Source organism: Apodemus sylvaticus, chromosome 10 (genome assembly GCF_947179515.1).
Source record: "Apodemus sylvaticus chromosome 10, mApoSyl1.1, whole genome shotgun sequence".
Classification (NCBI taxonomy): domain Eukaryota; kingdom Metazoa; phylum Chordata; class Mammalia; order Rodentia; family Muridae; genus Apodemus; species Apodemus sylvaticus.
This window is the reverse complement of record NC_067481.1, coordinates 21,336,760-21,360,015: the sequence shown is the minus strand read 5'-3', so window position 1 is coordinate 21,360,015 and position 23,256 is coordinate 21,336,760. Positions and strand designations below refer to the sequence as shown.

Genomic DNA, 23,256 nt, shown 5'->3' with positions numbered 1-23,256 from the left:
AAAGGATGCTCCCCACTCTGAAGGCTTGGGATGGGGGGCCGGGTGGGGGGGAAGTATAGCCATTTTATGTCTTAGCCATTCTTACCATGTATCAACCTAATTGATATTCACAATATATGTTGATAGTATCCTCTTTTATGTCATAGGAAGCAAGGAAACTTGTGTCTAGGAAAGTCGGGGAGACGCTGGCTTGGCAAGGATTGTATGCTAGGGCTGATCTGCAGCCTGGGGCCAAATCCCCATCCATTCCTGGAGTGGCCATTACTGTACTGGCTGAGAGGGCTTCCAGGCTGTTTGAGACTAATGTCACTCCAAAACAGTGACTTAAGATAGCAAGCACATAGTCTACACAATTTGTACCTATTGGACTCTGAGGAGTAGCTCTGCTTCTCTCACAAGGTCCTTGAGTCCCTGTGGCAATCTGATGCCTTCACTAAGGCTGCAGGATCCACATTCAAGACAGTCTGTTCCCCCACAGGGCTGGTAAGGATGCCAATTGTTAAGGGCAGGCCTTACAGGCCTTGTGCTGATGGCAGCTGAAGAGGTGGAAGAGGGAGGGACAAAAGAGAAAGAGAAAGGAGGAAGAGGAGGAGGAGATGTTTATGGCCTAGCTTTAGAAGGCCCATCACTTCTCCATCAGCATATGAATGGTTAGAAGCCAGTAACGGAATCTAGCACACTTCCAAGGGAAGGGAGCATTAGACTCCATCTTTTGAAATGGGGGATTCTAGAATTTGTGGGGCCATTTTTTAAACTACCTGAACCCCTTTTTTCTGCTACTTCACTCATCCTCAGTCCTTCTGAAACCAACTTTGGGGGGCGGTTCCCACACCAAGCAACTTTCCAGTTTCTGGGGCACATCAGCTGGGTGTCCCAGAATCAGCTGAACTTTGCTGTAACTGGAGTTAGGGTGGAGGCAGGGTCAGACTGCTCAGATAAGGGCTCAGCTCTACTCAAGGGCCCCCTTCAGAAGGCCATAACAGTCGGTTGTCACTTGTGTATCTATCAGCTAGACGGCCGACTCAGGGTTGATCACTTGCTAGGACGACTCCTGGGTGCCAGGAAAACTGTTGCTATTATTTGGCTGATCTATTGCCTGAAGGATTCAGGGGAGCAGGGGCCAGCACATAGGGGAGAGGTGAGTGGGGAAGGCTCCACAGAGTATGGAACTGGGGGGAGAGGGACCTTCCTTCCTGTATAGATGTGTTCATCAACCCAGAACCACCCCAACTCCCCCATCTTTGGGAATTGTATGGAGCCTTCAGCCTGCCCGATTGACTGCTGAGATGTGTACAGTTTTATCACATAGCTCAGGCAGAAGCTTGAGAATGCAGAGAAAAAGATGAATCGAGGCCCGGGATGGCCACGGAGCACCCATAAATGGCACACCAGAGAAGAGACTGAAGGAAACCCAGTACCCAGCCACGCATGGAGGGCACCAGTAAAGGCAGCTCGGGATCCTACGCCCTAGGAGCTAAAGCAGCACAACTCCAAGGCTCAGGAAGTTAGTGGGGAGCTCTAGCCCAGCGCCCTCCCTAGCAGAGGAACGCAGGCCAGCCGACTCCTCTCTGCTGAAACAGTCTGGGACGAGACGTTTCCATCTGTAAAATTTGCTCTCTGAGGTCAGAAACCAAAAAGGCCTCACCTAGACCGTTTTTTTTTGTTTGTTTGTTTATTTTAGGAGACACAGCTGCTGGAGTTAAAAAGCACAAAGACTGTTTAAGCCTGTGCAGCGCCGTGCACTTCATGCTCTTCTCGAAAGCTCGCCACTTCTGTCCTGTAGCAAACCAAAGGCAAGGAGTGGGCTCTTCAGAGATGTTCATGATTCTGACTGCTGCTTGAAAGAGGCTGCCACGTTCTGCCGAGAGGAGCCTTGTAAATGCCTTGTCAGTTCTGGGATGATTTTGCTCATTGTGGTTATGGATGAAGCCCCGGGTATCATCTCAATGAAGTCCGAGATGCACCTTGGAAGAGTCAGAAAAAAAAAGACACGATCAGTAATTGTCTTATCCGGTGTTTGCACCTCACCTCTCAGGGAGCTTCCTTTCCGTATCTACATGGAGGTATTTACAGAACACGAGTCACAGAAGCTCAAGCTATGACCGTGCTATGACTGAGAAGGCAGAGGAAAACAGAACTCATATTTCCTCTCTTGTCTTCTGGGAAGGTTTTTTCCCCCCCTGGTGAGGTGGCCACTGTTGAGACAGGTTGTCTTCCTATGTAGCCTAGGTAGAGGATGCAGAGAAAAGGCCGAGGGAGGTGCTCGGGCCTCTTAACGCTAACAAGAGAAAAAATGTGTGACCCAAAAGCTAGGAGACCAGGACTCTTCCATCTGGGATGAGATTTCACAAAGATGCAGGAGAAGTGGCTGGGGTGATATAAAATTTCTAGCAAAATCTAGGAAAGACAAGTTTAACTGGGCATTTCAAGGCTTGGCATTTCTTCCAAGGAGCTTGGTGAGGTTCTTACAGAGGTCCCAGATAGAGCTGGCCACTTCTTCAAGACCTAAAATGATACTGACCCTACCCTGTCTTGGCAATGAGCAAAGTTTTCTTTTTTGTTTTTTGTTTTTGTTTTTGTTTTGGTGGCTTGTTTTTGTTTTTTGAGACAGGGTTTCTCTGTGTAGCCCTAGCTGTGCTGGAACTCACTCTGTAGACCAGGATGGCCTCAAACTCAGAAATTCGCCTGCCTCTGTCTCCCGAGTGCTGGGATTAAAGACGTGTGCCACCACTGCTCGGCAAATTTTTTCTTTTCAAATACAGGGTGGGTTCTCAGCCTTGGTTATAAAATATCTTTTCATCTGCTCAGCACAAGTGTATGGAAAACAGAACATTTTGATGTCAAGTATTGAGGGCTTTTACCTAAAATGCTAGTTGTCTCAGCACCTGACTTCTCTGGTTCATCAAGAGCCTGGTGTTTCCAGCCCAATAGACCTGTTGCCCACGGGGTGCCTCCTTCCTCTGGCTGTGTACAAAGGAGTCAGGGTCACTGGAATATTAATCACTCAGCCTACTGCTCTGTGAAGCTGAGACTTCTTTTCCTCCAATTCCCAAAACTCAGGTTCTGCCTTGGTAGGGTGTCCCCACACTAACAAACCCATGGGAAATTCGCATTTTCCCTAGAGGGACAAGGTGGGAACAATGTAAGAGGATGATGTCCCCAGAGTGCTCTCCGAAGGTCTCCATGCAGTGTCTCAGCTGCTGTCCATGCTGCTTTGGTCACACGGGTGCTCCTCAGCTTCCTCCAGCTCTGCCCAACCCCAGATCTGTCGTCTTCCTCTTCTGTCCAGAGCAGCTTCGAGACTCCCAAGCGATTGTTTACGCACAATATAGTTCTGAGCAGATTGCTAAGTGGATGGTTGCTCCTCATTTAACAGTGAGAGAAACTTCTCTCCACTGGCCTCACCCTCGCACCCACAACCCAGGACATGCCCTTCCCTTCTCGGGGATGCTGCTAGATTAGAGAGAAGACAGCCTGCAAATAGACAATTGGTGGTCACGGAATGGCAAAGCCTTGGGGAGTTGCAGCAAGGAGGGTTACCTGCATTGTACACTTTGAGTTATATGACTTTCATTTAATTCAATTCACTCACTCACTCATTCATTCATTCAGCAAATGCCAAAGACCAGGCACATGCTGAGTACTGTCCTAGGTACTAAATCTCACCCTTCAAGATGAAAATAAACCACACAGGTATTAATTGTGCACTTACGTAATGCCTGTGTCTGTGTTTCAGTATCTAGCTGCATACATGCTAGACCCTGACCAGCGTATGAAAAAGGCACCTGAGGAGGGGCATGAGGTAGAAAGGCCCGAGGTGGGCAGAGATCTTTGCACCATTATACTACAAAGTGGGTAGTACTTCTGTTTTAGAAGTGAGGAATGCGGTCTCTAATGAACATTTCAGAGATGGCAGTGAGATGGCTCAGCCAGTCCAGGTCCTTGCCACCAAGCCTGATGACTTGGCTTCCATCAGAGACTCACACAGTGGAAGGAGAAACTGCCGTCTGTCCTCTATACCCGCGCCACACAGCATGGCCCCCCAACCACTGCTGGTACCTGGGAGCCTGCACATCGTGCCCAGAAAGCTGCCTGAGGATCGAGGGGGCCATTCCTTCCTGGGGAAGAGCGGGGCATGAGCATCCCAGAAGGTTCTTCAGCCCTGGAACCACCAGGCAAAAGGCTCAGGACAAGAAAAAGCCTGTGAGCAGCAGAGATGGGATGGGGGTTTCCGGAGGGGAAACTGGGAAGGGGGAAACAGTTGAAATGTAATAAAATATCCAATAAAAAAAAAAAAAAACCAACCTGTGGGAGACTGATTGCAGGAGGGCAGATGAGGGACAGTAGGGGACAGGCACCACCACCAGGTTGGTCCCTACATGTTGAATATGGTGTCTTTGTACCCGATACTGCCTCTTGGAGTTTTATGACCTGGTTAGTATTACTATCCGATGAGCCTCTTAACCCAGGATGACATCTACACCTCCCCCCGCCCCTCTCCCCGCCCCGCCCCGCCCCAGACAGGGTTTCTGTATAGACCTGGCTGTCCTGGAACTCACTCTGTAGATCAGGCTGGCCTCGAACTCAAAAATCCACCTGCCTCTGCCTCCCAAGTGCTGGGATTAGAAGACTTGTGCCACCACTGCCCAGATGACATCTTAAGTGGCTTTTTGGAACAAGGAGATGGGAAGGGTGTTAGCATTTCTTCTAGGCTCCTCCCAACAGTTACCTGGCAACAGCCGGGTAGGCCTGGCTTGCTATAAAAAGGGCTGTTTGACCCCTCCTTGCTCTCTCTGACTCTCTTCTCTCCCTGATGCCTTTTCTAAATCAAGGGACCAAATGTGTTTTATAAAAATACCAAGGTATGGTGAGGCGGGAGAGGGTGCCTGGCAGCCCCATGCTGAAGTGTCCCTTCCCCCTGAGGCACCAGACATGCGATGAGTATTATGTAGAATAGAGTTTATTTGGGAGCATGGGAAGGGGAATTGAGAAGGGAGTAGAGGAAGAGAAAGAAGAGGCAGGGCAGGAACAAGTGAAAGAGGAGAAGGGGAAGGGAAGAGAGGGGAAAAGAAAAGAGAGGCAGAGAAGGGGCAGAGAGCAAAGAGGGGCCAAACAGTCCCTTTTACAGCAAGCCAGGCCTACCCGGCTGTTGCCAGGTAACTGTTGGGCGGGGCCTAGAAGGGACGCTAACAACGGAAACTTAGTCTGGTCCATCCACTGACTCCAACATTGTAGTCCAGCCATAGCTATTAGAATATTTACTTCTTTATCCTACAATGTTCGAAAGCACCCCGCTCGCCACACCCACACGCAAAGGCTGTTGGGAGTCTCTTACAGGTCTCTGGGCTCATCCAATACCATCAGCAGCCCAGGTCTCCTGGCTCTGCCTGGTTTCTGATGTCATGCCACGGTTCCCTCCGTATCCATTCTCACAAACTGTCCAACTCTACTGAGGTTCTGGAAGCCCCATTCTCCCCTCCTCAGAGGTCTGCTTCTTACACCCCACTTCCCTCTCCTGGTGAATGTAGGCCTGCAAAGCTGGCAATGTATAGGTCTGTTGCCAAGGCAACAGCTGCCGTTTACCCAGAATTCCATAGCCCACCTTTACCTGTAATTACATCACGACCCGTATATAACCGGGCAGCACTCTTTCCTCTCTCCTTTTTTCCCTTCCCTCTTTCTCTTCTTCCTTCCTGCCCGCTACCCCTTCCCTATCTTAAAGTCCCACGTGGAATTATTTGGCCTAGCATGTCTCATTGCAGCTCACGGTTCCACCGCATCCCCACGCGCGGCGAGCAGATGCAGTGAGCAGACAAGACTTTTGAGCGCAGAAACCAACAGTGAACCCTAACACCCCTCTTCTCCCTTCTGGCTGCACGCCTCTCCTTGTCCTTGTCACATGTCACCCTGTACACCCCCCAGTCCCTTAAACAATAGTTCTGAATTCCTAGGTCCCACGGAGTGGGAGTTTCTGGAGGTTGTTAGCTGCCTGTTGTAGACGCTGGAAACAGGCTCGGGCTCCCTGCATGAATTGTACTGCTCGTGACTGCTGAACCATCTCTCAATCCCCATAACTAAAACATTTTTAATTCTGCCAAGCATGGTGGTGGCAGGACAGTCAGTAATCCCCCCCCCCCTCCCAACAGTGGATCGGGAGTGTAAGCTTTCTCAACTACACACTCCATGTCAAAACAGAAACAAAATTCATTCTGGGTGGTGGTGGCACATGCCTTTAATGCCAGAACTTGGGAGGCAGAGGCAGGCAGAGATCTATGAGTTCAAGTCCAGCCTGGTCTACAGAGTGAGTTCCAGAGTAGCTTAGACTACACAGAGAAACCCTGTCTTGAAAAAAACAAAAGAGGCAGTTTCTTTGTATAGCCCTGGCCGGCCTGGAACTCACTCTGACTCCCAAGTGCTGGGAATAAAGGCATGTGCCGCCACTGCCCAGCAGGAGAAACCCTGTCTTGAAAAACAAAACAAACGCCAGTACTGTTAGAGCTGCGGCTCAAGGATCACGCCTAGGACAATCTTCTTTGCAGCCTTCGTCTGCCACAGCGCCGCTCTCCCGGTGCACTCAGGGAAGCCTTCCCGCCTCACACCGTGCCACTTTGTGGAGCCGGTGCTTGCCACATTTCCTGCAGAAGGTCTAGGCAGGTGTCCACGGTGAACCTGTGGAGGGAATGTTCACTGTGGGCCTGTGTCCCGGAGGCTTTCCAGGGAGATCTCTGGTCCGGCTGGATGCGGGAGTTCAGGCAAAGGGGAACGAGTGCGAGCAGGGAAGGGAAGTCGATTCGCTTCTGCAGCTGCAGTTGGCCCCGCCTCTGCCTTCCCAAGTGTTACAGCTCTTATGGCTGAAGCTGAGCATTTCTCGCACACCTTTAACCTGGATAGAATTCTTATCTACAGTTCTACGGTTTTGGGGTGGGTCAGTGTCTGACAGTAGGTGGTACTTTCTCATTGGCTTGGCCTGAGAGCTTGGGGAAACCTTATTTGCATGTGGGAGGGCTTGGTACTGCTCCTAGTGACCACATACCTCTTGTGGGGGAGGGCTGTGGAAGGTTGTAGCTGGGACAGAAGTCAAGGGTCCAAGGAACGTGGACCAACACCTCCCATCCCTTTTCAGGCACCTGCCGGGTCTCCGGGGTTCTAAGCCTGAGTTCTCCCGGGGACCAGGCTGCCTATGCACAGCCCACTGCCCCACAGTTCACCATGTATGCAGGAATGTTGACAGCACAAACAGCTATTTTTGGTTTTTAAGGCATGGTTTCATGGGCTGGAGAGATGGATCCTGTCAGAGAGACAAACAGAGAGAGACAGAGAAAGAGAAAGAGTTGTGTGTGCTTTACATTTGGAAATGATGGGAGACAGCCCCAGAAGCTGCTTAGGTATTCACCCAGTGTCGTTGTTCAGGTTTTATTGCTGAGAAGAGACACCATGACCAAGACATCTTTTATAAAGATGAACATTTACTTGGGGCTGGCTTACAGGTTCAGAGGTTCAGTCCCTTATCACCACGGCAAGGAACATGGCAGCATCCAGGCAAACGTGGTACCGGAGAAGCCAAGAGCGTTACATCCTGAACGGAAGGCAGCCAGAAGGAGACTCTCCTCCACAGGCTCCTCCGAAGGAGGCAGCTCTCTTCTGTCCTGGGCAGAGCCTGAGCAACAGGAGTCCTCAAAGCCTGACAGGAGTCACTTGCCTGCTTCTCTGAAGCAGAAAGAGAAAAAAGCGTGCCCGCCAGGCCTTATCAAGGAGGGTCTGGCCGGTGTGGCACACGAACAATGGAGCTCCGAGAGTTTGGGGGGTCAAGTGGTGGACACTGCGGAGAAAGTGAGTGCTCAGAAAAGGGAAAAGTGCAGTGAGAAGGTCTTGGGGGTTAGAGACATAGGAAAACACAGATAAGAGAGCTCAGGAAAAGTCAAAAGAAAAAGTTAAAAAATGGGAGATGTGTTATGACCAGTGGGCGACTGCGGCATTGACAGAGAGACCACACCAGGCCAAACAGTTCCACGTGGGGCCTATTGGGGATTGGTAGACAAAGGTGGTGGTGGAAAGAGGGGGAGATGGAGGCGCTATTCATTTATATATATATATAATGATATATAATATATATACATACACATGGATGGTGACATGGTCGTAGGTAAAGGTGAGCCTAGTGACTCTGGGTACACGGTGGCTGCTGCCTTGGCAACAGGCCTATAGGTAGCTCCGTGGCCTATGTGATGTCACAGGTATAGGAGGTCCCAATACCAACCAGATGGAAATAGCCATATGCTTTTGTATAAATGCTTTAAGAATATGCTTCACTAAAATAGGGCAACAGCAATTACATAATTGTTTAGATTTGTAGAGAAGGCTTGTCCTTGGTTTCCTAAGGAAGGTACAATAAATTTAGTGACCCGGAAGAGAGTGGGATAAAGACTTCAGAACTAAGGGTCCGTAGATACCTTTAATCTTTGGGCCCTAATTAGGGATAACTTAGATCCTAGTCACAAGAGAGGAGGAGACATCGGCGGGATGCAGGGAGGGTGGAGGCTGGCACAGCCTCCTGAGCAGTTTAGGCCGAAGCAGAGGAAGCAACTTAATCCTCCTCACTCTCCCCTCAGGCTGGTCCACTTGGGCCCACAGGCTCCGCAAAAGCCCACCCCCACAGTGACACATTTTCTCCAACAAGGCCACACCTATTTTAACAAGAATACTTCTCCTAGGGCTGCTCAGTGGTTAAGAGCACTGACTGCTCTTCCGAAAGTCCTGAGTTCAAATCCTAGCAACCACATGGTGGCTCACAACCATCCATAACAAGATCTGACCCCATCTTCTGGAGTGTCTAAAGGCAGCTGCAATGTACTTACATATAATAAATCTTTAAAAAAAAAAAAAGAATACTTCTCCTAATAGTGCCTCTCCCTGTGGGCCAAGCATTCAAACACATGATTCTACGGGGTGGGAGTAAACTTATTCAAACCCCCACACCTGGTCATCCTGTTAGTGTTACCAGTAAGTGTGGCCATTTTGATAACCTTGGTCTTGCCCTCCCCTGCCCTCCTCTACATGAGACTCCTATGTTACCTAATCAGATACTTGCAGGGACATACAAACCCTATCTCTCAAGAGTGCCCTGTTCAAAGGGAAAGCCTTGTATAAATGAATTATTCTTAATAGAAATGAAAACAGTGAATTCACTGAATTAAACTGTCCACAGGTATATATATATTTTTTACCTTGTGCTAGTACCCAATAACCACACAGAGGAACAATATTTAGAACTGCACCTCAACAGCTGAGCAGTTAAATGATCTTTTACTTTTTCTTTTAATTTCCCAGGCCCATTCTATGACGCTAGCATATTATTGATCTGGCTTTTCAAAGCCCTGTGTCACAGCTCCAATTCCTCCATCCTTTCGGCTGGTCTGAGTGTCCCTCTCTCCCTCCTTCCTCCAACTGGTTGATGTCCCACTCTATTCTCTATTCTACCAGACATTGAGTGATCAACACTTATTGACAAGGCAGGTACTAAATGGTAAAAACTGTTTACACAAACTTGAGATAGGAGGTTCTGGAGCTAGGCATTACAGTGCTACATCTGGATTGAAATGATATGAGAGCAGAGATATCAGCGTTTGAACAACACAAGGATAAACTTTACACAGTGCACAAAAACATTATTCCTACAGCCTTGCTTCTCTCTGTTCTCATAGCACCTTTGAAAAGCCCACATCCAAACCCATTCCTGACCATCTTTTTTTTTTTTTAAGATTTATTTATTTTATGTATATGAGTACAATGTAGCTGTACTGATGGTTGTGAACCATCGTGTGGTTGCTAGGAATTTGAATTCAGGACCTGTGCCCGCGGCTCCCACCGGTTGGTTCTGCTAGCTCTGGCTTAAAGATTTATAAAGTGAGTTCCAGGACAGCCAGAGCTACAGGGTTTCGGAAACCCTGTCTTGGAAAAAAAAATTTTTTTTTTAAATTTTATTGTTATATCTGAGTACACTATAGCTGTCTTCAGACGCACCAAGAGGGTGTCAGATTTCATGACGGATGGTTGTGAGCCACCATGTGGTTTCTGGAATTTGGATTCATACTTGTGTACGATTTTCCCCCCAAATCATGTAAATATGTACACCACAGGAGTGCCTGTTGGCTTCCCTGGAACTAAGGTTACAAATAGTTATAAGCCACTATTGGGTGCTGAGAATCGAACCCAGGTCTTCTTCCAATCTGTGGAATGTGATGACCCTGCCTCAAAACAGAAACAGAGATAAATGCAACAGATCTGGTATGGGGGGTTATCTGGGGGGACGGGGAACACGCAGGGGACGCGTGGGAACAGAGAGAGCTGGAGTAGTGAGGCAGCCTTTTTTTTTTTTTTTTTTTAACCACACCTGAAGCACCATAAACCCTAACTTGATCCCTGGGAGGAGCCAGTGGAATCGCCTGTAAGCTAATAAATTAAGCAGAAAATCGAAAGGCTCCTTTCCTCAAGGATCCTTTCAAGAACCTTTGGTGGTGGGTGTGGTCAACTCTTTGTTTGAAAGACTGAGAAGAACCTGAAAGAATCGCAGGGAAACTGACAATACGTCCCGCAGCACCGAATACGTTCTACAGCGCAGAAGCGGAAAAAGCAGTCAAGCAATCAAGGTTCCGGCTTCCGGCGTGGTTGGGCGGGGCTTGCAAATAAGTCCTCTAAGGAACTCTGGGAGCAAAAAACAAATAAGCACAACAGCAACGTCTCGGCCTCCTTGGATCCTTCTGGCTTTCTCTGGCGTAAAGGTGGTGGATACGCAATAGATGAGGAGGGTCAGTGTCGAGCGCGTATTTGTAGGCGCTCGAGTGTCAGTGCCCGTGAGTTAAAGGTGTGTGCGCTGGTTAGTGTTGCGAGCGTGTGTCAACCCTCGGTATCGCTTCTCGGCCTTTTGGCTAAGATCAAGTGTAGTATCTGTTCTTATCAGTTTAATATCTGATACGTCCTCTATCCGAGGACAATATATTAAATGGATTTTTGGAGCTAGGAGTTGGAATAGGAGCTTGCTCCGTCCACTCCACGCATCGACCTGGTATTGCAGTACCTCCAGGAACGGTGCACCCCCTTTGGGGAATAAAGATGGTCTAAAAATAGTAAGTTTGTAAATCCTTCCGTTCTAGCACACTTTCTTATAAGGTTTCGTGTGGTTACTGGAGTTTGTACTTTCTCTCAACTTCCACGTAGAAGCAGTCAGTTCTCTCAGCTGTTGAGCCGTCTACCCAGCTCTTTCCATAATTTTAAGTTACTTAAGTTTGTGGCCAGGTACACAACTGTTCTCAGAAGTGCAGAAAGCTTCATTCTAGACGTAAAAAACAGCCAGTCTTGAAGCTTTGTCAACACGCTAACTCATTTAGCGCTCAGTTGGATGCGAGCGGGCGTGTCGGGTGTTATAACAAGACTGTGGCACTGGGGCAAATTTAAATAATTTGTGGGGTGGAAATTACGTGCTTTGTGGAAAGGTGGGAAGTCTTAAGGAAGGCGTGGTGGTTTGGCTCCGCCTTTTACTTGTTTCGTCCTGCCCCTCATTGCTAGGGTTTAAATTTCGCGGTAGTTGCTTGCGCAGGCGCACTGGCTTTACCATGGCGGAGTTGATCTCTTTCGTAGTTCCCACCCAGAGCGACAAAGTTTTGCTGGTGTGGGAGTTGAGCGCTGGTCCTCCAGCCGAGGCCTTAAGTGTGAGGGGCCGCGCGGAGGGAGGAAGAGAGGGCAGGGGGCGGTGGCCGGGGAACAGGAGGCGTGGGCCCGCGCTGAGGGAGGGTCGCAGGGAGCCAGCGGGGCATCCTTAGCCACCAGGGCTTGTCTCCCCCTTAGATAAAGCTCCGCGTTAGTGATCCCAGTGGAGAAGGCGGGATCTGGGTTTGACGTGAGGTAGGGAGGGGATCAGCACTCATTCGTGGGCCTCCCACAGCATTCTCTGTCCACAGTGTTCTCCCAGTTTGGCCTTCTGTATTCAGTCCGGGTCTTCCCGAACGCTGCTGTGGCCCGTCCTGGTTTCTACGCCATCATCAAGTTTTACTCCTCGAGGGACGCACAGAGAGCCCAAAAGGCATGCGACGGAGAGCCTCTTTTTCAGACATCACCGGTGAAGGTGTGTGCAAATGCAGGATTCTGAATAATGCTCCTAGTTCTGCAGTGAGTAAGCTAAAGTTTGTTTGGCTCCTTGGTTCACACAGAGCTTCCAGATGCGTTTTCACTGAGCCTCTTGGCCCCAGGAGCGCTTCTAGGTGGAGAAACTCCAGGATGGTTAGGTGATAAAAGGTTCATCATGGGAGTAACTGTGGTCAAACCCGTGTTCCGATGAAAATCCCATGTCATATGTTGCCTTTACATTTAAGAAATATTCATAAGCTTTTTCTATTTTATTTGGGCTTAAAATGTGTGCTTTTGACCAACTGCCAGTTCTAATGTAATGGATGCTTTATTGTCATTGTTATTAAACAGAACTTCCTTCAGGTCTCTGCGGTGGGGAAAGCATCCTTTAACATTGTAGTTCTCAATCATATTAACATCACACCCGGTTAACCTTCCCAGAGCCACAACACAACATCCCACTATGTCCCTCAATGCCATCACCTGTCCTTTCGATTTCTCTCTCTCTCTCTCTCTCTCTCTCTCTCTCTCTCTGGTTTTGTTTTGTTTTTTGTTTCTCTGTGTAGCCCTGGCTGTCCTGGAACTCACTCTGTAGACCAGGCTGGTCTCGAACTCAGAAATCTGCCTGACTTTGCCTCCCAAGTGCTGGGATTAAAGGCGTGTGCCACTACCGCCCAGCTGTCCTTCCAATTTCTGATTGGCCAGTTTTGATGTACCTACTTGCTGCTGACCTGCTTCTCCCCCCCCCCCCCCAGAGTGCTGGGATCACAGGCGTGCGCCACCACCGCCCATGGTAGAGCATGGTGAGCATGAGGGCCTTCGTTCAACAGAAAAGCTCTCATCTTCCGTGTGCTAACACAGAGACGGGGGGAAATTAACGTATGGATATATACCACAAGCCCAGAGAGATCCTGGTCATTGTCTCTCCTACTAGTATAGAAAATGTAGGAGATGCGGGCAGTGGATGATCTGAGATAGGAAAAGGTCTTGAACCAAGTATGGAAGTAGAGATAGTACACTTGGGGTCACCACTGACTAGAGTTCTCAAATTCAATCAAGGTTCAATGGAGGAGAAAAGTAATATGGGCATGAATAAGAAGATCAGCGCCGGGCTGTTCAAGACCTTTTCCTATCTCAGATCATCTACTTCCAAGTACTGAAGTGATTTGCCTGCTAGTCATTCTTTAATGACTTAGATTGGTATGTTTCTAACATATGACCATGTCTCAGCCATTTAGCTATTGTATGTGGAACTAGGAAGATTACAAATCGGTAAGTCTCCAGCACTCTTGAGACAGATCATTTCGTAAACTTTAGGTTCTCATAGAGAGATGAAGGAAATGTGATACTGGTGTTTGAGAGATGGCTTAGTCATTAAGAGCACAAGTTCAATTTCCTTTTTTTTTTTTTTTTTTTTTTTTTTTTTTTTTTTCTGAGACAGGGTTTCTCTGTGTAGCCCTGGCTGTCCTGGAACTCACTCTGTAGACCAGGCTGGCCTCAAATTCAGAAACCCTCCTGCCTCTGCCTGTAAATTCCAGAGTGCTGGGATTACAGGCGTGCGCCATCACTGTCCAGCTACAAGTTCAATTTCTTTTTCTTTTTTCTTTTCTTTCTTTTTTTTTTTTTTTTTTGGAGACAGGGTTTCTCTGTGAAGTCCTAGCTGTCCTGGAACTCACTCTGTAGACAAGGCTGGCCTTGAACTCAGAAATCCGCCTGCCTCTGCCTCCCAAGTGCTGGGATTACAGGCGTGCGCCACCACCGCCCAGCTTACAAGTTCAATTTTTAACACCCACATGATGGTTCACAATCAGTTCTACTAAGTACAGTTCCAAGGGTTCCTACACCCTCTTCTGGCCTCCAGGCTGCACATGGTACACAGGCATACATGCAGGCAAAACACACACAAACACATACACACAAAGTACATGACAAATCCAATATTCAATATTACTTAAAAACAATTCAAGGAACTATTGGGAAGTGAGAGTGGTCATCTGAGGTGATGGAGGAGCTGGAGCTTGAAGGGTTCTCAGGCCAGGTCAATAGTAACATCCAAGTATCATGGCATGGGGCGGAGAGGTGGCCACATTAGCATAGGGAATAAAGATACATCATTTAATTGCTCAGCTATTAAGGTACAGTTTTAGGCACAGAATGCATCTTGTACTGGCTATGATCAGGGAAAGATGACTTTGAACTCGTGAGAGTGTCTCCATGCCACGCTTATCCTGTCCTGGAATTTAATTTAAATTTTCATGCATGCTAAACAATCCCTTATCAACTGCTCTCTCTCTCTCTCTCTCTCTCTCTCTCTCTCTCTCTCTCTCTCTCTCTCTGGACTGCAGGTTCGTCTTGGCACCAGACATAAGGCACTGCAGCATCAGACCTTTGCCCTAAACAGCTCACGATGCCAGGAACTGGCAAATTACTATTTCGGCTTCAATGGATGGTCAAAAAGGATTGTCAAGGTAAACCTTGCACATTTTTGACTAACAGCATTCCCCCTTGCACATTATAATCCTGGACTTCAGGGAGGATTTTACAGGGCTGTGGGGAGGGCATGTCAGGGGTCAACTATGTGAGGCTAAGTCGATGTGTTTGACCTGGTCCAGTCTGGAGAGTTTAGAATGCCCATCCCAGTTCACTGGCAGATGGAGTTCATAGTTTCTCCAGTGTTGGTGTGTTTAGTAAGTTGTGGCCGACCGAGCAGCATTCCTTTACAAACCTTACTTGTTTATGCAGCTATAGGATGCTCCCGCTGTTAGCAGGTATTTGGGGGTTAGTTTTTTTTTCTCCATTGAATTCTCAAGCAAGCTGGGGCTGACGCTGGGGCTGAGTAGTGGAGAGCTTGCCTAGTAGGGGCGAAGTTTTGGGCTTGGTTCTCAGAGATAAGGAAATCCTAGGACTTAACCAACTCCTCCCAGCTGCAGGAGCTCTCTGGACTGGAGGATGCAACTCTCGCCATGCCCATGCAGAAGCAGAACCCCCAGTTCTTCTGCGCTGTAGAGGTGGTGTTGCCGTCCTATGGGTGCAGGAGCCCTGGAGTTGGCATCTCTGAGGAGCCTCTTCACCAGCTGGAGGAAGGTGAGTCTTTGGCTCAGGGAGGGCAGCAGGGGCGGATATGTCACAGGTCTGTCTGTCTCTCTGTCTTTTCTTCCTTCCTTCTCTCTACTCTTTGTCAGATACTAGTCAGGCCCTTCCAAAGCCTAGGTGGACTAGACTAGACTGAAGTCTTAGGCATAATTGTTATGCCTTGTAATAGAGACTTTCACCTTAAACCTATGCCTGATAAACCCTTTACATTACAACAGAACTGCCCTCCTGCCCAGAGGCTTAGGGGAATCGTGTGTCTCTAGTTTTTGATCAAGCGCTTGCTTTAGGTTGAAATAATTGGCCAGAGTCCTTTATCTTAGTCTTCAATTATCTCAGCAAAACCCTGCTCTAGGACAGGAGAAATGGCTCAGTACCTAAGCCTGTACTTTTGTTGTAAAGGACCTGAATTCTATCCAGCACTCAGCTCAGGTGGCCTGTCTGCAGATCCAGTAGGCTCTGATGCCTCTCTTGTGTACACAGAGGGACAGACGTACAGACTCATCATTTATTGTTATCTAAACTTCTGTATAGACAGACACCCAATCCTCTGCCTGCTAATGGAATGGCCTGAGCAGGTAAAAGCCCATTATAAAAAGGTATTCCAGTTGATGTTGAGGTTTTTCTTCTAGACTCCATGGTCTTCAGCAGGAGGGGTCTAAGTCAGAGGCAAGGGCATTAGTGGCGGGGTGGAGTAGGCTCCCGAGGCTGCTGGATCGATAACACCCATTGTGGATTCTTCACCAGACCCTGTTCTATCACCTAACCCTGCTCAGCAGAATCCAAGCCCTGCGCCTCAGCAGGAAGGGTCCACAGGGTATAATAGCTTCTGTCCCATCAACTTGAAATTGGAAGTGAGATGAGACTTGTACCCATTCCTCATTTGAGTCCCATGGTTATTATAGCAAGAACTTCGAGGAGTACACTGGGCCTATAAAATAACGTGTCCCGTCATGCCGGCCCCCAGCCGGGCCTTGCAGCCAGTGCTCCGCATTCCTTCAGCTGCTCAAATAATGACCGAAGAATGAGCCACAAGTGTGCTTCCTTTTGAAAGACCAGTTGTTATCTGTTTAAATATTTACTTTTTAAAAAAACTTTTATTGGTTCTTTATAAAGTTCACATCATGAACCCCAATTCCACTCATCTCTTTTCTGCCCCCGACCCTTGCAGCCTCTCCTCCAACAGAGAAAAAAAAAAAATCTCACTGTGGAAGCTGCAGGGTGTCACAGTGCGTCCCACAATCCACCTTGTTGTCCACTCTTCTTTGCTTGCAAATGTTCATTCATTGCTGTGAGTCAATGGTCTGGTTGGAGGCCTCTGGCTCCCGCTACACCAACAATACTGGAAGCTCCTGGGGACTCCTCTCAGACCTCCTGTTGTTCTGCATTGTGTTGGAGATCCTGCAGCTTTGGATCTGTAAGACAGGCCCCCTCAGTGCTCCAGTCCTTCATAGATGGGTAGATGTTGGGGTGAATCTGGGCCTGAGATGGTATCTGAGTTGGTCTCCCTGACAGCTCTTCTGCACCCACACCACTGGTGTAGCCAGCAAGAGGCAGAGCCAGCCAGCTCTGCTCTCCTGCCCTTGATGCTGGCTCACCCTCGCCCATGCCACCAGGGTCAGCTGTACTGTGCTGCCCAGGCAAGGTACAGGGCCCCCGCTCTCCCCAGTGCTGCAGCAGGTGGGGGCTGGGTCAGATCTTCCACCATTATGACCAGCTTTCCCACTTGCTGTAGGTAACGGGCTGAGGGTGGGAGAGGGCATCTCTCCTTCCCACACAGCTACGTGGCAGGCAGGTTAAGAGGCTATCTCTCCCATGCTCACACCCTTCGGGCCAGCTCCCCACAACCCGGTCACCAGGGTCAGTTCTACCATGCTGCCCAGGAGAGGTGCAGGACCTTATAGTTACTTATTTTTTTATTTTGTGTGTATGATATATTTGTGTGTAGTGTGTGTAAATGTGTGTATGTATGCACACCGTACATGGGCCTGTGTGTGTCAGCCCAGAAGCCAGAAGAGGGCATTGGGCATCTTCCTCTATTTCTGTTTATTCTTTTGAGGCAGGGTTTCTCCCTGAACCTGGAGCTTACCTCTTTTCGGCCACCTAGAAGATAATAGCCCACTGTCTCAGGCCAGCTCACAGCTGGGCTGTGGACATGTCAGGGTGGTGTCCAGGCTGTTATCTCAACACTGCTGTAGCAAACAGCATCAGCCCCCATTCGGGTGTTTGCAATTCTTCTGTTTGGTTGGACCCAGGACAGTCATCGCTTCTTACAAAGAGGAAGACAGCTCAGAAACTTGCCTTCCAGGCGGCCTTGTCAGATGCCTTCCAGAGGCTGACTATCGTGGTCCTAGGTGAGTGTTTCCTCATTGTCCTGAGTGCCTAGGTCTCAGGGAGCAGAAAGTTATTTTAAAATATTAATCTTGCCAGCCTACATAGTGGTGCATGCCTTTAATCTCAGCACTGGGGAAGCAGAGGCAGGTGGATCTGAGTTCAATTCCAGCCAGGTCTTTAGAGTGAGTTCCAAGATAGCTAGGGTGTCACAGAGAAACCCTGTCACACACACACACACACACACACACACACACACACACACACACAAAAGGCCGGCTGTCTCCCTCTTGCTGAACCAGTGCTCTCCTTTCCTGGTTTGAATTTGCTTTGCCTGATACACCTCTGTCTTCAGCCATTTTTATATCTAATTTCTTGTTATCACCTTAATTCTGCCAAAATTGTCTGAACTAAGCGTATTTGCTATCTCATACCTTTTTAAGTAGTGTCTCCCAGTATAGCCCTGTAGCTCAATATGTAGACCAGGCTGGCCTCAAACTCACATAGACCCTCCTGCCTGTATCTCCTGGGTGCACCACCATGCCTGACCCTGCTCATGCATTCTTTAAGCAGATGGTTCTGTTAATAACTGCAGTGTAGGATGAGTCATTTCTAGAACTATCTTTTCTTTAGGTTTTAGGAACAGTAACTGCTCATTGGGTGCGACTGTTGGACATGGGGAGTTTGAGAATGTGAACAACTCTGAGCTTTCCGTCTTTCTCTCAGAAAGTGGCAGGATCGCAGTGGAGTACAGAGCCATGGAAGAGGATCTAGATGCCAGAATTGAAGAAGAACTGCAGAATTTAATCCAGGTACGTGGTGACCAAAGCCCGAGGCTTCTGTAGCTGAGACCAAAGCGGCCAGCAGGTTCTGGAAGAATGCACTGTGTAGCATTCCTTAGAAACTTTAGACTTGGGATGGAGAGATACCTCAGTGGTCTAAGAGCACTGGCTGGGGGGCTGGAGACATGGCTCAGTGTTTAAGAGCACTGAATGCTCTTCCAAAGGTCCTGAGTTCAAATCCCAGCAACCACGTGGTGGCTCATATCCATCCATTGATGAGATCTTTTTTTTTTTTTAGCAATTTATTTATTTGTTTGTTTGTTTGTTTGTTTGTTTTATGTCTATGAGTACACTGTAGCTGTACAAATGGTTGTGAGCCACCATGTGGTTGCTGGGATTTGAACTCAGGACCTTCATGAGAGCAGTCAGTGCTCTCACCCGCTGAGCCATCTCACCAGCCCGCATTGATGAGATCTTATATCCTCTTCTGGAGGGTCTGAAGACAGCTACAGTGTACTTACATATACTAATAAATAAATCTTTAAAAAAAAAAAAGAGCACTGGCTGCTCTTCCAGAGGTCCTGAGTTCAATTCTCAGCACCCACATGATGGCTCACAACCATCTATTAAGATCTGATGCCCTCTGCTGGCCTGCTGGTGTACTTGCAGCAGAGCAGTCATACATTAAATGAAATTAAAAAAAAAAAAGGAAACACAGACTGGGAAGTGGTTTGTGTTTTGAAGTACAGACCATTTGGGGAGCTTTTCCTGAACCCCTTGTTTGGAGTCTGGAGAGAGCTGAGGTCCCTGAGAGTGTGGCTATGACTGTGGCCCTGGAATGGGTGAGAGGTTCCTGAATCCTTGGCGAAGGCTACCTATACAGAGATCTTTCTAGAACTTCCTCAAAGGATCCTAAGAGCCAAGTAACTGGGCAGTTCTCTGATGTGCTATGGCCAGAGAAGCTCCTCTCTTTCTGATACAGTGTATTATCTAAATCCTGCATTCCCCCTTCTCTCCAGAAGGTGATTTTACCAAAGACCTTCCTATCCATCAGTTATATGAAAGGTTTTAATCAGAGGATAAATTGCCAAAGTCATCTCAAGAAAACAGTCGCTATTTATTACATAGAAGATATCCTTAAATGTGTGAGGCTGAAATGTGCTCTGTGTCCTAGGAATGTCACTTGGGGACTCTGATTATTTAACACACCCCAGAGCTTTGAAGTGGTTTGGTTTGAAAGTTAGAGTGGTCACCATCTCAAAAAGTAAAGTTCATCCTGGGAGAAGCAGTGATTTAGTTCAGCTTGGATGGAGTTCCTGGGTAAATGTTTCTGGTCTTCTTGCTGAAAGGAATTCAGCAGAGACACATGCAAACAGAAGCTCCTTCAACACGGTAGCGTGGCTCCAGAGAGGTTAGAGCGGGCTGTCGACGCCCTGGCTGGTAGGCCAACCTCGGGCTGGGCTGGTGACTTATTCTTTTATCTGGCATCCCTCCGTGAGTGTGCGTGGGGGTGTGTGCTCACGCACACTTGTGTATGCTAAGCACGTGGGTTTCAGGAAACTATTTTGTGGAGTCAGTTTTCCCCTGTAGTCTTTTTGCTTGGATACCATACTAGTTAGGTTTTTCTACTAAATTATGGCCAATAGGATCTCCATTTTAGAATATTTCTGTTTGTTTGTTTTGTGTTGTTCCAAGACAGAGTCTCACTATGTAACTATGACTGTCCTAGAGTCACTATGCAGATCATGTTAGCCTAGAACGCACAGAGCTCCCCCTGCCTCTGCTCCCAGTGCTGAGATAAAAGGCTTGTGCTACTCTGCCCATCAAAGTTGTTTGTTTTTTTAGGCAGGGTCTTAAGTGGCCTAGGCTGGCCTTGAACTTTGGTTCCCATACTATCCCCCCCATAATGTCGGACTTACAGGTTTGTACTGCCAAACGTGGTCTAGTGCCTCGTGCATACTGGGTGGGAGTTGGACTGAAAACGCCCCCATGGGCTCATAGGTTTGCATGCTTGGTCCTCTAACCCTTAAGGACTAGGAAGCGTGACTTGTTGAGAAAGGGTGTCACCGGGATTGGACTTGGAGATTCAAGAGCTGACACCAGGCCCAGTGTCTCACTCTGCCTGCCTGTTTGTGGATCAGAACATAGCACTCAGCTACTTCTCCTGCAGCACGCCTGCCTTGTGTGTGGCCCTGCTCCTTGCCGGGGTAATGAACTAGCTCTCTAAACTGTAAGCAGGCCACGATTGAACGCCTTCCTTTCTAAGAGCTGCCGTGGTGTCTCTTCAGGGCAATAGAACAGTGACTAAGACACTAGGTGTGCACGCTACCCATATGAGCTACATTCCCAGTGAAACTTTTCCTACTTTCAAGAGGTCCAGCTTTTGCCCTGTGTGGTGGAGCACACCTTCAATTTCAATACTCAGGAGACAGAGGCAAGTGGATATTTGTGAGTTTGAGGCTAGTCTAGTCTACATAATGAGACCCAAGTCATCCAGGACTACTCAGTGAAACTCTGTCTCTCAAATAAGTCCAGCTTGGGGCTGGAGAGATGGCTTAGTGGTTAAGAGCATTGGCTGCTTTTCCAGAGGACCTGGGTTCAATTTCCAGCACCCACATGGCAGCTCACACCTGTCTGTAACTCCAGTTCCAGGGCTGCTGACACCCTCACACAGACATACATACAGGCAGAACACCAGTGGGCGTAAGGTAAGTTATATGTATATTAAAAAAATACACACTTGGGAGGCAGAGGCAAGCAGATTTCTGAGTTCGAGGCCAGCCTGGTCTACAGAGTGAGTTCCAGGACAGCCAGAGAAACCCTGTCTGGAAAAAAACCAAAAAAGAAAAAAGAAAAAAAAATAGATACAAGTCTGGCTCTCTGAATACAGGAGGAAGCAAGTCAGCAGTAGATTCACCCATAGAAGAGGGGACTGTTAGAATAAATTCCAGCACACGCTTCATGTCCAACCATGTTAGAATAAATTCCAGCACACACTTCATGTCCAGCCATGTCGGGACCCTGGTATGTGTGGTTCTGTGCATGTGAGTGAAGATGTCTTAAGAAGCCAGAGGCATCAGATCCATTGAAGCTAGGGTTACAGGTGAGTCCTGGGAACTGAACCCAGATCCTCTGGAAAGACAGTACATGCTCTTGACTGTCGAGCCATCTCTCCGGCCTTTTTTTTTTTTTTTTTTTTTTTTGCAACTCACAATACAGATTATAAAATCAGCTCTGGCTGGGCTGTGGTAGCATACACCTGTAATCCCAGCACTCTGGGAGGCAGAGACAGGCGGATTTCTGAGCTGGAGGCTAGCCTGGTCTACAGAGTGAGTTTCAGGACAGCCGGAGCTGTACAGAGAAACCCTGTCTTGAAAAAACCAAATCCAAGAAATCAAAAAAACAAAAACAATCAAAAAACAAAACAAAACAAAAAACCCAGCTCTGAAGGAGGTCAGCTACTTAGCTTCTCCGTGGCAGTCCAGTGTGTAAGGAGAATCTCTTGTGAAGTGGTATCTATGCCTGTGGGGGAAAGGTGGGGTCTGGGTGTGAGTGAGGAAACAGGATACCTGATGGTGAGTGGCTAGCCGAACAGCGAACAGAACAGCGACACCAGAGCAACCGCAGCCTGAATTCTCCCGCCCTCCTGATGGGCCTTCATCTTGCAGGTCCGCTGCTTTCCTGGCAGTCAGCCCAGCCAAAGGGAGGAAGAATGTCTCTCAGATTTCAGCCTGGAGGAGGAAGACCTGAAGCTCTGCGAACTGCACTAGCAGCTCCGACCATGTCGGAGGACCTGGCGTCTGACTTTGACAGGAAGCTCTGGTTTGCAGTCATTGGGTTGCTGGCATCCCTAAGCACACACTACGAAGCCTAGATCCTGCTGCACTGTGTAGGAGGGTGCCTTGGGAGAGGTCTAGAGGGGCTTGAGCCCTGTCAGTGCGGTGGGAAAAGGCTCCCCATACAGAATCCTAATAAAGGCTGCCTAACAAAGGTGTGGACAGTAGTGTGTGGTTTGGGTCCCAGACTTCAGGGAGCTTCAGCAAGGTTTATGGTCTACTAGTGGGGCTGTGTCTTGAAGGTCCAGCCTAATCCACTTGTCCTGTGAGCCCCAAGGAGAAAGTGGATTCCCCTAAGGAGAAACAGCACCTGGCTGTTTTTTATATGTTATTCAATGTATGTGTATGTGCACACATGTACATACACACACACACACACACACACACACACACACACGTACTTGTGTAGTCAAACTTGGTTCTTGGCTTTGACACCCCCACACACTTTGAAGATCTTGGGTCCACTCTTGCCTCTTAGATAATCCAAGATACCAGCTCCTCTGGGGAGCCACAACCTGAACCGGGTCAGTTGGCTGCTCCACCCCAGAAGGTGCTCTACTAGCTGACTCACTCCTGAGGGTCCCACAGTTAGTTCCAGTGCTAGATGGCCATCAAAATATGGATCCGTGCCAGGCGGTGGTGGCACATGCCTGTAATCCCAGCACTCTGGGAGGCAGAGGCAGGCGGATTTCTGAGTTCCAGGACAGCCAAGACTACACAGAGAAACCCTGTCTGGAAAAAAACCAAATCCAAAAAAACAAACAAACAAAAAAAAAAACAAAAATGGCTCCACCCTCTCTCACTCCAGGGTCCCGACTCTGGTCTGGATCCGTTGAGATAACCAGCGGTGTAAAAGACTTGCTCCCCTTCCAGGTAGCTAATCCAAGAGTTCAATAGAAGCAGAAGTTATTGTTTCAGCAGGAATCGAAGAAGGATCTAGTTTAGCAATGATAAGCTAAGGTCGAACTCCAAACCAGCGAATTCAAGGTGAGTATCAACAGTATTGCTTAAGGCCTGCAGAGTTGGCAGTAATAAGAGCACTGTGCTTGCAAAGGACCCGGGTTCGATTCTCAGCACCCACATGGAGGCTCACCATT

The 23,256-nt window shown here is 48.3% G+C and overlaps 1 protein-coding gene and 1 non-coding gene across 5 annotated transcripts; both read left to right on the top strand.

The window, feature by feature from the left end:
* The first annotated feature begins 10,713 nt into the window (after positions 1-10,713).
* Rdm1 (RAD52 motif containing 1) lies at positions 10,714-22,313 on the top strand. 4 transcript variants are annotated; one of them, XM_052196471.1, is made up of 7 exons: positions 10,714-10,805; positions 11,939-12,118; positions 14,466-14,588; positions 15,045-15,204; positions 17,466-17,564; positions 18,268-18,353; positions 21,992-22,313. In XM_052196471.1, exons 1-7 carry the CDS (start codon positions 10,797-10,799, stop codon positions 22,091-22,093), a joined length of 759 nt encoding a protein of 252 aa, XP_052052431.1. In that variant the 5' UTR covers positions 10,714-10,796; the 3' UTR covers positions 22,094-22,313. The 4 variants fall into 4 exon arrangements, with proteins under 4 accessions (XP_052052431.1, XP_052052433.1, XP_052052434.1 ...); XM_052196473.1 differs by lacking the exon at positions 10,714-10,805 and adding an exon at positions 10,919-11,123 and having other exon boundaries at positions 11,955-12,118; XM_052196470.1 differs by lacking the exon at positions 10,714-10,805 and adding an exon at positions 11,574-11,705.
* Positions 10,906-11,096, top strand: LOC127695718 (U2 spliceosomal RNA). Its single transcript, XR_007980083.1, has one exon. It is a non-coding gene; the product is annotated as a U2 spliceosomal RNA (small nuclear RNA).
* Positions 22,314-23,256: the final 943 nt, after the last annotated feature.